This window comes from Xiphias gladius, chromosome 2 (assembly GCF_016859285.1).
Source record: "Xiphias gladius isolate SHS-SW01 ecotype Sanya breed wild chromosome 2, ASM1685928v1, whole genome shotgun sequence".
Taxonomy (NCBI): domain Eukaryota; kingdom Metazoa; phylum Chordata; class Actinopteri; order Istiophoriformes; family Xiphiidae; genus Xiphias; species Xiphias gladius.
Genome location: NC_053401.1, coordinates 13,419,558 through 13,434,067, shown reverse-complemented (window position 1 = coordinate 13,434,067; position 14,510 = coordinate 13,419,558). Strand labels below are relative to the sequence as shown.

At 39.2% G+C, this 14,510-nt stretch overlaps 1 protein-coding gene across 5 annotated transcripts in view; it reads left to right on the top strand.

Moving 5' to 3' along the window:
- Window positions 1–738: 738 nt before the first annotated feature.
- Window positions 739–14,510, top strand: part of LOC120798384 — a 31,876-nt gene continuing 18,104 nt past the window's right edge. For 2 of the 5 annotated variants that reach the window (XR_005708703.1, XM_040142657.1), the window contains exons 1-3: window positions 767–874; window positions 1,480–1,911; window positions 6,770–6,831. Coding sequence is in view for 3 of the 5 variants with exons in the window: in XM_040142657.1 (XP_039998591.1) it covers window positions 6,818–6,831 (14 nt within the window). In the remaining 2 variants the exon portion in view is untranslated. Of the gene's footprint in view, window positions 875–1,479; window positions 1,912–6,769; window positions 6,832–7,399; window positions 7,847–14,510 lie in introns of those variants that run through there. The other 3 variants (XM_040142656.1, XM_040142655.1, XR_005708704.1) reach the window with 2 other exon arrangements.

Sequence of the window (14,510 nt, the reverse complement as noted above, 5' to 3'; positions counted from 1 at the left end):
TGATTCTTTTCTCGAGTCTGAAAAGTGATGCACTTTAATTTTTGTCTGCATTTTAAATAATGACTGCAGGGGTCTATCCTCAGCATAAATGGATGTCAGCTATGGTTTGATGTCTTTATTCTGCTGAATAACAAATTTTATCTATCTTTAATCTATCTATCTATCTATCTATCTGCACTTGTCTTCTTATGTGGTATGTGTTTTTTTTAAAAGTGTAAACATTTTAGAGAGAGAGCACACATTAATAATAGAATTGTTGGATAACGCATATGGTGAAAACCCCATTCTTATCTATTCTATTAATGTTGTCATTCACTTACAACCCAACTCAAAATTACTGTATTTTATTCCACTGCTCTCAAACAATAAGAATATTATTTAGTACAAAGTACAAATTGTTACATGAAACACTGGTGTACTGTCATCGACTTAAGTTAAGACCCATATAGACCAGCATACAAGAATAAATGTAGCTTTAATTTTGCCGGTAATAACTTTCTGAATGTCGGATTGGTCCTTTAACAGCTCAGTCTTGCCTCATCTCCACAGCTGATTAATCAATATAGTGTCTGTGAGGCAAATCGGGCAACTCGACAAGTCTGGGCTTGTCTTCCAAGTCACCTGTGGCGTCTAACTTGATAACTAGACCTTCATTAACTTTCAGACAGGACGAAACGGAATCAAGCTCATTAACGCAGGCACACAGGTGTGAGAAATGCAGCTTTTAAGTCACACATGACTGTGTTTTATTAGCTAACATGTAAAGAAAATAATTAGGTGTTGAGCTAGACGTGTAGCTAGCATTAGAAGTGAACTTAGCTATGTTTAAATGTGTTTTTTGTTGTCATTCCAGCTCTTTTATCATTGTCGGAGGGTGAGTCAGCCATATTTAGGATGTTATGGATTACTTGGCCTATTTTAATATTCTTTAACCCGACATCCGCTATTTGCTTGAAATGCATATTTTAATATGGATATGACTTTATAGCTAAAACATGGGAAAGCTTGCTGCTAAACATGGAACTTGGAGAGTGGGGGGATGGGGTTGGGGTGGGGGTGACCCAAACGAAAAACACGTAGTATTATTTCTGAAAATAATCCCAGATGGAGCTGAAGGCTGTGCATGACGTTAAAATTGTAACTTTATAGTGCCCTTGTCTTAGGTTATTGCGTTTTTAGTCTCTTAAAAAAGCATGGTATTATTCCTTTAATATTCCCAAAAGATAATGTATCTAATTTTATAATTTCGCGGCGGTAGTTTAGGCTTCTTTCAACCCAAAGTAAAGTGAATGACACGCTGAAAATGTCTTTTTCATAAGGCTGACATCAGGTAGCTTCACAAAAGCAAATATTGCTTTTAAGATCCGCGGAGGGGGCAGGAGGGGGGAGTGAGGGAGACCTTAATAATCATCTCAACACAACCTAGTTTTTGCAGATATTTCAATGTGCTGTGCTTTTTCTCCCCCCCCCCCCATTTAGGAGACATTAAATAAGCAGCGCGATAGTGCAGGCTGCTGCACACCCAGGCTGGTTGTATAACGGGGATTCACCTCAGCTGAACTTGACGCATCGGGTACATCGGCGGCGCAGGACGCACGGCGCAGTCTGCAGCCTGTGTGTCCCCATTGAACCGAGCTGAATGGCCGGCGAGAGAGACGCAGAGAGGGGGGAACAACTCTTTCGTGGCCCGGTAGCCGTTCTCGGAGATTGTCTCCCAACATATTCGACATGACGACATTTTCAGCTTCTCAGCCTACAAATATTGTCGCATTGTGCTTTTTATTTTCTGCTCTTACTGGGTTCAGACACATAATAGAAGACGAGCCACCGTCTAGGAAATATAAAGCGCGCGGACTTGGACTTGGACACCTCTGAGGAAGAGACCATCCAACTTGAACTTGACACCTATCGGTGCGTAGTCTTAAATTTACCCTTTTCTCTTTGTAAGGCGTTTTTTAGAGGTTTAGATTTGCGTAAAGTGCGTACAAACGACAACGAGGACGGACTTTTTAAGCGTAAGCATGCAGTGGTGTATTTCCCCTAGACTGGGTCAGTGGATATTGACACTGTTATGACTGAAACGATTCACAGTCCTTGGGGGGAAGTTTCCAGGGTGCTAAACACAAGCGCTTTCTGAATAATATCTTAACACAATCGTCTGTAAATTTGAGAACAAGTCCCAAACATCGTCTAGTCTTTACGTGAATATTAAATGGTCGCCCGGCTGTATATTCTCCCTCGCAATACAAGAAAAGAGGTCGCCTTTTCGTGCCCTAGTTTCCCTTCGCAGAGAGGCATAATCTTTCCCTTTGTTGTCCCTGATGCAAACAGAGATAGGCAGCCGGGTAGATCACGTCAATCCAGCGGAAAACATCGCAGCTCTCCCTGTGAGCAATTTGTAAGATTTCAGTAAAATGTGCATTCAATTAGAAAAGCGGCGTTTCCCGAGCTGTTCACCCTGAGATAATCAGTGTATGTAAGACATGAGAACATATGGTAGGGCTGTGCGGTTTCCCCTGATGTGTCACGGTGGTTTCCCTGAGAGAAGTTTTTGATGAAATTAATTCATTGAAATTTGAGAGGAGCTAACTCAGCAGTAGCTGAATGTATTTTAAATGGTTAAAAGGGCTGTATGGTGCTTCCTGGCTGTTTCTCAGTTATACGGTGAGCTTCTTTGAAAGACTTAAATTTTCTTTTTAAAGATTTCTCAATTCCTTTGAGAAATTAAAATGAGGATGTGTGGTAATATTTATTTGGTGTTATATATGTGTGTGTGTGTGTGTGTGTGTGTGTGTGTGTGTGTGTGTGCATGCATAGTCATAACAGGGGCTGCACATTCATCAGGTGGGACTTAGATTTACACATTAAAGAACAAAACAAATACGTGTTTTGTACGTCCATATAGAGTTTATTTTATAGCCTAAATCTTTTCTTCTTGTGGTTAGAGATTATTAATTGATAAAACTGCATAGTTTCCTGAAAAATAAACAATTTGGGCCATCATCTTGCTCTGAGCAACTAAAGCAAAATGCAGTAGTCCGCTGAAGATCATAGAAAGATTATTGCTTTACTATAGAATCACATTATTTTTTTACACTGTGTGAACATGCAGGATTTAAATTGTGAGAGTACGTCCTGCTTTGAGGCACATTTCAACATGTCACTTTGTTAGTTGTGAGATTCAGACATTGTCTCTCTTTAGTTGTTGCAGATCATGCCACAGATAACGTTCATGTGTAAGATCACTTTTACCCAGAGCATATTGGCACCTTGTGCACAGCACATGTCAAAAGTTCAAAAGTGGTACATGAACACACCACATGTTTATCAGTTTATCTTCAGGGGTTGTTTGTTCTTTCAGATCATCTCTGGCATCCTGGACATCTGGCCTTGTATTTTGCTTTATGTCTGCGTGTGTGTGCTCTCAAAGGTTCGTCTGCAGGTTGGCCGGCCAGCCGGGCAAGATTCTGTTCGTACTGGACTGTCAGTCAAAATTGCAACGCAGCAGCGTTTCCCAAGAAAAGATCTGGATTGGTTGAAAGAAACATGGTGTTGTGCTATTATCACATTCTCTCCTGCTGCACATCTCTTCTTCTCACCCTTTCACTGGAAAGAGAAAAAGAACAGCCAAACGCGGGAAAATTAACAGGGTCACAATGACCTTTTGGCTGCAGCCCTCGTTCGCAAACATGCTCTTTTATGTGATATTTTAATACCCTGATATTGCATGTTTATAAAGCGCAGAGACCATTATAAACAGGAAAATCCCATTGTGCTTTCGAGAAAATGGAGCAGAAACACAGGTGGCCCTCAGACAATGGACCGGGGCTCATTTCTCCAGTATAAGTCAGTGGGACAGGAGAAAGCACATGGCTGCAGAGTGAAAATTGGCGAGATTATTGTCAGATTTACCCTGCCACCCTGTAGCTCAGAGCCCCATTGTGGGCCATATCTGCAGTTGCCAATGTGGAGAAAAGAAGAGGCTTGGATTCACCCAAATTTTCTCTCATTTGCTTTCAGAACAGCTTCATCCTCCCTCCCACTCTCCTTCCCGCTCTCTCATATCTCACGCAATTGATTGAAACCCTAAACGGCAAGATCAGGCCAAGCACAATCCAGCCTTTCTATGAATAGTTGATTGGATGTGATGGTGATGTGGTGTGTTGTTTCTTTAAGGGCATTTCAGGTCAGAGGGCGGGAGACGCTGGGGTTGGCGGGGTGGGGCGGGGGGTTGGATTTTCGGCGTGCACAGCTGATACTGCAGTGGGTTGTGTTTTGCTCTCCTGTCCTGTCCTGAGCTGTGCTGTATAGGCGCACAGAGACTCCTGTCACTCCCTAATCAGGTCATCTAACGTTTTGATAATGTGTTCACGTAGTGCTTTAGCTTCTTCCTGTGAAGACTTAAAAGGTGTTTTTCTTAGCCTTTTTTGAATACACATGATTTATTTTATTGTGTGTGCCCATACCTCTGTCATGTTCTAATCTGCACAGATGGATGGTTTATTAACAGTAGGAGCAGTGGGTGTCTGTCACCGATTATTTCAGTTTTTTTTCGGTATTAATAATGTGGCTAGCCATGAGCTGACAGTATAGTGTGTAGCTAGTGTGTATTTCCAAGTGCAGCAAGCGGTTGTGTGCTTGCATGTTTGTTGCTCTGGTATGCCCTTGCTGTCCCCACCGAGTACTTCACATTTTAAATCTCTGCGCATCTCAGTGCAGGGCATTTAAGTGCTTGACCTAATTTCTCTAGCACTGAAGAATCCACTAGTGAAGGCCTTCCTCTGTGTGTATTTGTGTGTGTGCATGTGCGCACGCGCGTGTAGCTCTGGGTGTTTCCTCCTTGCCTTTCTAACAGGAAGCTGATGTGGAGTTCAACTGAGGACAGGGAAAAGGCCTTTTCTTTCCACTGTGAATCATTTGAGAGAGAGAGAAAAAAATGAAAAAAAGAGAGGGGAGAAAAAAAAAGGAGACCAGGCCACTGCATTGATTCAACCCTCTGCAATCTGGCCTGCTTCTCTCCCTTTTTGTTTTTCCCTCCCTCTTCCTCTATTCATTTTCTATACCTTAGTGTCTGTTTCAGCTTTTTTGTGACTGTTTTGTTTTATTTCTAGTTCTACTGATGTCGGATAGACAGCAGCGTTCAGGAGGGAATCGGCGAGTTTATGGAGAGTTCACAAGTCCTGTGAGAACATGGGGGGGCAGAGGAAAGGAGAGACGAAAAGCAAATGAAGCAGGGCTCTGTGGGGAGCAGTGCAGGTTCTTCCGGTTCAGTTTTAACATACCCACAGCAAAAAGAGGCTGCCCGCTTTATGTACTTAGGAGGGGAAAAAAACATAAAACACCTACACAAACTGGCTTTATTAAAGACAGTGTTGAGGCGCTGTGAAGGATTCTGAATCCCTTTGTATTCCTTCAAGCTGTGATACTATGGAAAGAACAAAAGCTAAAAATAGCTGATAAACCCTTCTGGGTGAGAGATAAATGGCTAAAATATGAAAATAAATTTCCTGCCACAACCACAATACCAAAGAACAAGAGTGATTGAAAGCTGGTTGTATAGAGCATCTTACGCGCAGACCCAAATTATAATAATTTTTTGGTTGTAAACTTGACGTAGATTTATTCGGTTTGAAGGTCACTGAGTTTAAATTTGTTCTCAGTCATATTTCATGTTGGATGACACTTGTTCCAAGAATCAAATACAGGCCAAGGTTAATGTTAAAAATGTCGAAACAGCATTACCTAAACCCTAATTGCAGATAATCTCATCTCCAAGGTTTCGTGTACATATCGCAGTAAAAGGGGATTTTTAGGAATTAAATAAGACCAGATATTCTAACTGAAACCACCTACTCAGCCCCTTTCATGTGCTTGCAAAATCTTTAACTGTTTGAGTTGTATGTCTGCAAGATTTAACTACAACGTAATAGGACATAATACAGCTGCTGCAGCAGTATGACAGAAATATTCATGAATACACATTCGGCAGTGAAGAGTGGAGATACAGAACTTTACTGTTCATGGAATAATGCAGTGGCCTTTTCCTTGCCTTTATTTGTTGTGTGTATATAGAACTTTGTATCAATAAGCCTCCGCCTTACCCACGTTCCCTTGAGCCTGACACCGACCTCCAACAGAGTCAGAGCTGTGGCTGACTGTGCTTTGACCTTCGTAAAGGGCAGAAAGTGAATCATTGGTTTTATTATTATACTCTGAATGGACACAATTTGTCGAAGGTAAAAGGCTGCTCCTTTTTGCATAATCTGCATTTCAGTTGCCTCAAAGTAAGAAAAAAGTTCTCTTATGCTTCTTTTTATATGCATATCCTGTATTGTGGTATTATAGATTTAATTAAGAAAAGCAAAGCTGGTCACTGTAGTGCATGAAAAGAATAAGTGTGCCTGATATTTTGTATGTAAAAGAAAATAAATGATTACTTCACTAATAATCATTAATAAAAAAAATACTTACTGTAATACTGTAATTAAAACAAAACCTTTGGTATAAAAGAAGAATGAATAAATTCCAGCTGGTCCTATGCCCAACAGCACTGACATGTAACAGCAGAAATTATCCATTTAGAATGTCCTGTTCTCAGCTTGTACTGGCACACTGTGGGAGAACAACACGCAACAAAACCACGCACCACACGTCCTAATCAATCACAGCTCTCGATCATTTTTCACAGTGCAGGTCAAAACAGCGGAGCTGTGACTTTCCAGGCTTTTGATTTGTGATGTGGGTCTTTTTCTGTGTCTTGTGTTTTCAGCTCAGGGCAGCAGAGGACACAAGTGGATGTGGAACCACAAGGCCTCAGATGTTGCAAAGCAGGTGAGTACATGGGGACTCTAACAAACACAAATCTCCACTGAGGCTGTTTGTAAAAAAATATATGGGCAAAAACGAAAGTATTATGTTGCTTAAAATTTCAATTCAGGTCATTTTGGTCACACTCTTACTTACGATCAAATTTCAGGATTGCTTAAGGGGCATAAGGGTCAGAACTACTGTACCCTTCTTCCTTATGCCCCCAAAATGTTGCAAAATTATGATTATTTTTAATAATGCAAATCATATGTTACATACAGTGAACTAATTTAAACCCATTAGGCTTTATGCTCCCCTCTCACCCATGCATCTCTTGAAAAACACATTGTTAATCTAAAAGGGACTAAACACATTATATAAAGTTTAAAGATAAAATGGAAATTGAAATTTAATATCTTATCAAATTAAGTGTTTCTTAATATTATCTCTAGAGTTCAAGCAGAATGCACACAAAACCTAATGCACAATCTGGGCATCATTTCTCATCTATTGTGAAACTGTAAGTGGTAGCAAGTCAGAAAATAAGATGATTAATGGTCAAACTGACAGTCTCTGTCTAATGTTTCAATAGAGCTGAGTATCTTTTTGATATACCATAATGAGCGGAATCAGATATGAGTGATGAGCCACAGTTTGTCCAGCAACACCGTCAGCACTCTGACTTTCCTACTGAAGGAGAAAGATGCCTGACTGAAGCTTTGGAGCGGTGTAACTATGTAGAAGAGTTGGAGAATTTGATCATAGTGGATTTTATGTAGGAAGACTCTCTGGGAATAAATAAACTTGTTGTGTGATAATTTATGATTTTTATTTTCTTCCCTGAAGTTGATCTCAAGTACATGACGTATTCGACTCCTCATAGAGCAGAACATTATGTTGTAGTTATGGAGCTGATGCTATGTGAAAATGTGGTTTTGAGTGAATTGTACAGTGAATGAGTAACTTTTTACTCAACAAGGACAGCTTTGATTATCCTCAGGTTTGAAAATACTAAAATAAAAGTTATAGGAAAGATTCATGACTTGTGTTCAGAGGGAAGTTTGTGATAAGTTTCAAATTAATGTGCATGGGCTCTCAACATGACTGAATAAATAGCATTCTTGACAAAAAGACTTGAAACTGTACAGTTCCTGTCCATGGCTTAGGTGATATCCTGGTTGCAAGTGTTTTATCATGTTTGTTTTTACTTACATTGGCTACCAGATGGGTGGAGTTTACTGGTGCAGTATAATTCCAGTAGTACAAGATCAATATCAGGCTCAGAAAAGTTCGCTGAGTTCACTGAAGCAGCTCGAAACCTGATGTTCCTCTTAACCTCAAGTGTTTCCTAAGTGAGAAAAAACCCTCCTCCACACATGTGACAGAGTCATGTACAAAACCATATTTTTTATGTAAGGCTTCACTGAAGCCACAGCATTTAATTCCTGTATATGAGTAAGTATTCTGCCTCAAGATGCTGTCTTTTTATGGCCCCACCATTACATCAAATGGAAAAATTCTGCATGTCTCTCGCATCAGTTTATACCATTTCCCCATAATTCAGCATGACATATTTAGTATGTTTGGAAACATTAGGAGCTTCACTAAAATATGAAATAAGTTTTGTGGGCTTGAATGATTGGCTTCAGGATATGCTTTTGACTGATGGAGTGGGACAGAATAGTTTCTTCACATTTTTATTTTGTTGTGATAGCTCAGCCAGCCTAGACCTATGTCAATTGATTTGGGACCCCCTTTGTCCAGTGGGATAGATGAATAATCATCAAATTACTATAATCTAAAAATTTTAAGCCTCCTTCCAGTTAAATTATTGAATAAAGCAAAGTTTTGATATGGGAGCTTATCCAGGTGGCACTAGATATAATGATTTGTACTACTGGGTAGTTGAAACCCTCAGTTGACACAGTAACTATTAACTTCAGCAGATAGATAGAAGGAGCAAAAAAGTAAAATAAATGTAATGTGGAGTAAAACAATAAAATCTTACAAAATACTAATAGCTTCAGTAGAAATACAGATTAATTAAAAGTACCTCCAATTTTTCATTCTCTATATAATAGTTACTATCAAATAAAGAAAAAAATACACAAGTTATAAGAATACATATAAATCAGAAATGAAGAATTGTTCATGTCATTGTCTAAAGCTGTTGCCTTCTTTGTTTTGTTCTGTATAGCTAGTTGCTCAGACCCACAAAACAATCCGTAACAGCTGTTAGACTAAAGTCTGGTCGTCACCTCTCTGTCTCTCCTTCTGGTGTTTCCCTTCCCTTTCCACTTCCTCTGCCCTTCTCCCTGCAGAGTTATAGCTCATGTGTGACCTCTGCAGGTGTCACTCCACATAGAGCATGGCTGACAGACCCATTGTGGGATGTGAGATCAGTTGACTTTTCTTGAAAAGCCTACCACTGAAAATGAAAAAAATAATTAAAATAAAAATTTTAAAAAAAGGCAGGGCTTACTTTTCTCAGAGTAGTATTTACTGGTCCAAATAAGTTACCATAAAGAATTTTTACTAAGTTTTGAGTCAGTATTTAAGCAGTTCTTTATGTAGTTGTATTGAATTTCTGTAACATAATACATTTATTAAAAATCAGTCATACTTACTTCTGTTTCATATGAATAGTTAAAGCCATATAACTTTGGCCAACATGGACTTTAATGCCTTAGTGTTAAGTAGGAACTCATTTATGGCATTTTCATACTGCATGTCCAGCAATTTTTGTCCAAAAAATTAATGTCACTTTGTGTTTTGTTGAAACTCTCTGATGAGATGAATCCAGACAAAAGTTTATCATTAAATTCAATTAAGCCATTTACAAAAGAAACAATTTAGAGTCAAATGAGTCGTAGAAACTTTTATAAAACTTAAAACAGTTGAGGTATTATGTGAGAGGCCTGCAACTGAGAAATAAAATTTCAAATTGTATACATCAAATTAATACTTTAGTTTCTACATTTACAGTGTACTGGATTGAAGTGAGTTAGGGTGGTTGGTTTACCCCCCACCACTTCCATACTTTTGGAAATAGAACCAGTGTACTGGAGGTCCAGTAGGCAGCGTCCCTCAGATCAGGTGTTGTCCAGATGTGCTGGTGAAAGCCATCCTCAGGCTTCTACTAATCTCTTATTTGGGGAGAAGGGATAAGACAAGAAAGCCCTCCATGATTTCCAGCAACCTGCTGTGCTGTACGTACTGTCAAAAAAAAGCTTATTTTTTCAGTATCAGATGAAGATTTGTTTTTTTACAGACACACCATTCTTGTGTCAAATTTACAGTCAAATGACTACAGTAGAACTGATCCTCTGTCCTATACACATGTATAGTGCCATTTCTACTTTAAAGGTGGTTTGTTTGGCATTTTTAATAGACATTTTCATCCCAAATCCTCCCAAAGTGCCTCAACTGCTCTCATTTTTAGCATCAGAGATTGCATTTACATGCAGAAGAATTTTGTTTTTGTAACCCAGTTAACCCAGTTGTGGGTTGACTCATTCAAATCTCCTATCTCAGTTTGAATAGCTCATTCTGTGATTATGGAAAAACTCAATTGGTCCGTCTGGCTTTCTTCCATTTCTGTTTTATGTAAATACCATACTCACATTTTAGCTTTTGCAACCAAACTCATACTTCTGCATTATGGATAAACTACTCCTCATTATTGTTACTATTATTGTATCAGAATTAATATAATGATGATGATTGATCAATCAAGAGGGAAGCTAGTCTTTCATATGGTTATTTATTTGTTATTTAGTTGCTCTATTTGAGATCACATCTATGTATTTCTCTGCCACTTTATAACCTTCTCTCTCTTTCCCACTTTATCTCTTTCCTCATTTCTTATTCTATACCCCATGGAAAGAATTAAAAAGTAGGATATGATATTAGCCACAGGGACACACTGAGTATCCTTGCAAAAGCCAAGGTGGATTAAACAGTGTCTGATTATCAAGCATGACTGGTGCCATGCTTGATAACAGGAACAGTTCAGGTCCACTGGCATCCAATTACAAACTATTACATACAGGGTAATTATGGGGTAAAGTTCAGGGTATTGTAACAGTGTTTGTGATTTAGAAAGGGCAGAATTACAGCAAAGGTGTAAGGTAACTTTATTGTGTGTGTGTGTGTGTGTGTGTGTGTGTGTGTGTGTGTGTGTGTGTGTGTGTGTGTGTGTGTGTGTGTGTGTGTGTGTCTGTGCTCATGAAGGAAAAGTAATGAGAGTGGATGGTTGCTCTCCACCAGACAACCAGAATGAACTGTGCAATGGGTAAAAGAATCTCTGTCTCTCTCACTCTCACTCTCTCAGACTGGGGGCTGCCCTGCCTCCACAGAGCGCTCGGCCACTGCTGCATTGTGGCTTGGGGCCTCATTTGAATGGGCCTTTAGTATTTTGTGTGAACAAGTCAGCGCCATTTGCATTTGTTCCAGTCACAAGGGTTTAACAGGTCAATAGGGACTCCCTGGCAGAAAACTAACACGCTAGGGTACCTTTTTTTTTCTTCCTTCCCTCACGTCTCCTCCATCGCTGTGGTTGTCAGGAACCTGGCTGGCTTGTCGTGGTAGTATATAACTCAAGCATGTGGTGTGTATACATGTGTGTAAAATTGTGTGTGTGTGTGTGTGTGTGTTAGGACATGCTTGGTGACAGCAGGGTGTCAGGGTCAGAAAATAGGAGCTAATACACTCCAGGCTGTACTCACAAAGTTTAATTAACATACAACTTATAGCAGGAGCTTGTTTGAGTGGCAGAGGGGGTTTGTTTTGTGTGTGTGTGTAAAAGAAAGAGAGAGCAGAAACTTTCTCTTAGACACACACACACACACACACACACACACACCAGCAAATTTGAGTCTGCAGGCCTGAGGAGTTTCATTTCCTGATCCTGGAGTATTTACACTTTTAATAAAATTTGTAACATGGTGTGGAACAATATGTGACGATATGTCAGAGCTAATTGCACCTCACCAGCTTAACCACAAGTGCGATGGCAGGATCAATGACCATTGGGCTATTTATAAAGAGATAAAAGTAACACTTTGTTTGAAGGGCCTTTAGTTTGTTTCTTCTCTTTTCTGGGAACTTGACACATTATACCCTCCTGTTTTGTATTTAGAAGCAAACAAAAAACTTTGTAGCTTTGTTAGCATTCCTAATTAAAACTAATGGAAGTTGTTAGCTTAAATATGTCAAGATAGCTTGGGGCTAGCAGTGTTCATGTCCTTTGAAAGGAGTGCTAACTTTGCTAACATGCAATTTTTCAACACATTAATTGCCAACACAGAAACATCTTTAAACCAGATACTAATTCTGTTTCTAATACATGTTATTTGCCATATAAAAGCTTCTAATGGGTCACATTAAAATATTTTCATATGTCTAAGTAAAATACTAGCTTGCTAATTTGTGCGGAAGTGCTTTTAGCAAAACCATTACACCCAGTATTGGTCATACCATTGTAAAACAGTTGTTTTTGTGCCAGTAAGCCTATTTGAGGAGAATATTTAGAGAGAACAGAGTATCATATCATTAAAGATTTATTGTGAGTTTTGGAAGGATAGCAGAATTGACTTTTTATGGTTCTATTTTCTTCTGAGTGTAGCCTCTTTTGCTCATATGGCTCACTTGGGGCTTTCAAAATCCAAAACCAACAGCACAGTGAACAAGTATGTTTGTACTGACTACATGCTTATATACGTAATGATATTTTTAAAATTTTAACTTAGTAGAAGCAGTGGGCTTTGCACTTGAAATAATAGAATAATGCTGGTCCACTGCAGCATTTCCATTCACTTAATGTGGGTTTTAAGTGTGGTCTCCTAGTGCTCACAGAGATTGTCCTGCATTTAAAATGTCAAAGGCAGCCTCCTCATAACAGCCAGGTGTGCTGTTGAAGGGTCTTCAGGTAGGACAGCGAACTCCCCAGCCCCTCACTCATTCTGGGTAAGAGGATCCACCTTAGTGGCTCGTGAGTGAATATACTGTAAAGCTATATTGTTAGACTTTACATGTTGTTGACGGCTGTTAATTGTATATGAAGAATACAACATTGTCACTAAATGTCCCTCAGCCTCTTCTATCATTTTTTACATTTACAGTGAGGTTTTATCAAAACATAACTTTTAACAAACAGTGTGATACACACTGGCTATTTACCACAGTGACATGCTCAAAGAAACTTCTTGTAAATAATGTGTGGTGCAGAATGAAAAATGATGCCCCATTGAAGCTCAAGTCTTTGTATAGTTTACATGTAGTCACAATAGTATGGGTTTTCTTTAGCAACATATGATTGGAGTTGTATACTTCTGGCTTAGTTTGCATCAATAGCAGTATCCCAGTTTGTGTAATCCTCAACAATGAAATAAACTCTTGTATTATATATGATTGTAAATATTAAATTGAAAATGTAAAGCTCAGGAAGAAAAGTATTAGTTTTCAATGTGTATCACAATGTGCAGTTTATGCCTGAGCTCCGCTAAGAAGTTCAAACTGTATGAATGCCAACACACCAAATGTATACAAAAAAGTTGTTAAGGGCAGACAAATCATTTCTGTAGAGAAAAAAATTTTTAAGTCCATGAGATTCTTGCTTGTGAAAGTCTATATTCAAGTGTTAAAGCTTGTTCCAGGCATTAGTTAGTTTAATCACTGTATACACTAATATGTACACTATAAGGAACTTGCCTTAGTGACTTGGCGCACATAGCATAAATACATAGCAGACTATACAGACACACACAGACGCACTGTATATAGTAGGCTACAGAACTATGTACACATTATGCACAGCTGTACACATGATTAAAACATGCACTGATGGTATTTATATCAGCACAATACAAGTAATCTTGCAGAGTAATTTACAGGGATATTTGACAGACAGCAGAGGAGGGAAAAATAAAATATTTTGTGGCAGACCTGAGTGGGAGCCATGCTTACAATTGCTCCTGTCACGGTGATCCGAGCCCGCCTGGCCACAGCGCCATGCTTTGCTATGCCGTATTTTGTTTCAATTGTTTGCGTTGAGCTGTGTGACGCACTATTTGGACTTCTGTTCCATTATCTTTCAAAACTTGCAGCACTTGGGTCTCAAGCAAAGAAACGCAAAGTGTGAGCCCAGCGTCAGGTGCTACAAGCTGCTAGCTAGGCCTGTAGCCAGGCCCAGAGAGCCAGACCTGGCAGCTCCAAGACTGCGACGTGTGAAACTCTGAACACAAAGGAGCTCGCTCCATCTGTATGCACCCTACATAGGCAGGCTTTTGTTGCAGCCGACAGGCACATGACTGCTAGCATCTTAACCCCTGAGATCCAGCGTCTCCTTTCCCCTCTCACTAGGCTGCACATTGCATTAGACACTACAGTGAATTAATACTTGTAGGAAAAGAGCCAGTGGTTTAATAATGATTTATGTGTTTGGTATTTTTGTGAACATTTCACTCAGTAAAAATTCCCCAGAAAATATATTTAAAAGAAATGTATAATATAAATATCAGAGGGGAGTTTTGAAGGGAGAATATGAGAATAATGTTTGTAGACAGTTTAAATTCTCTGACAAATGTGTTAATGTCCAGGCAAAACTCTGTTGAAGCAAAATGAATGCTATACATTGTTTGAAAAATTGGATCGGGGTTCATTTTTAACAATGATTTGGGGTTAATATTGAGGTCAGCCATGAA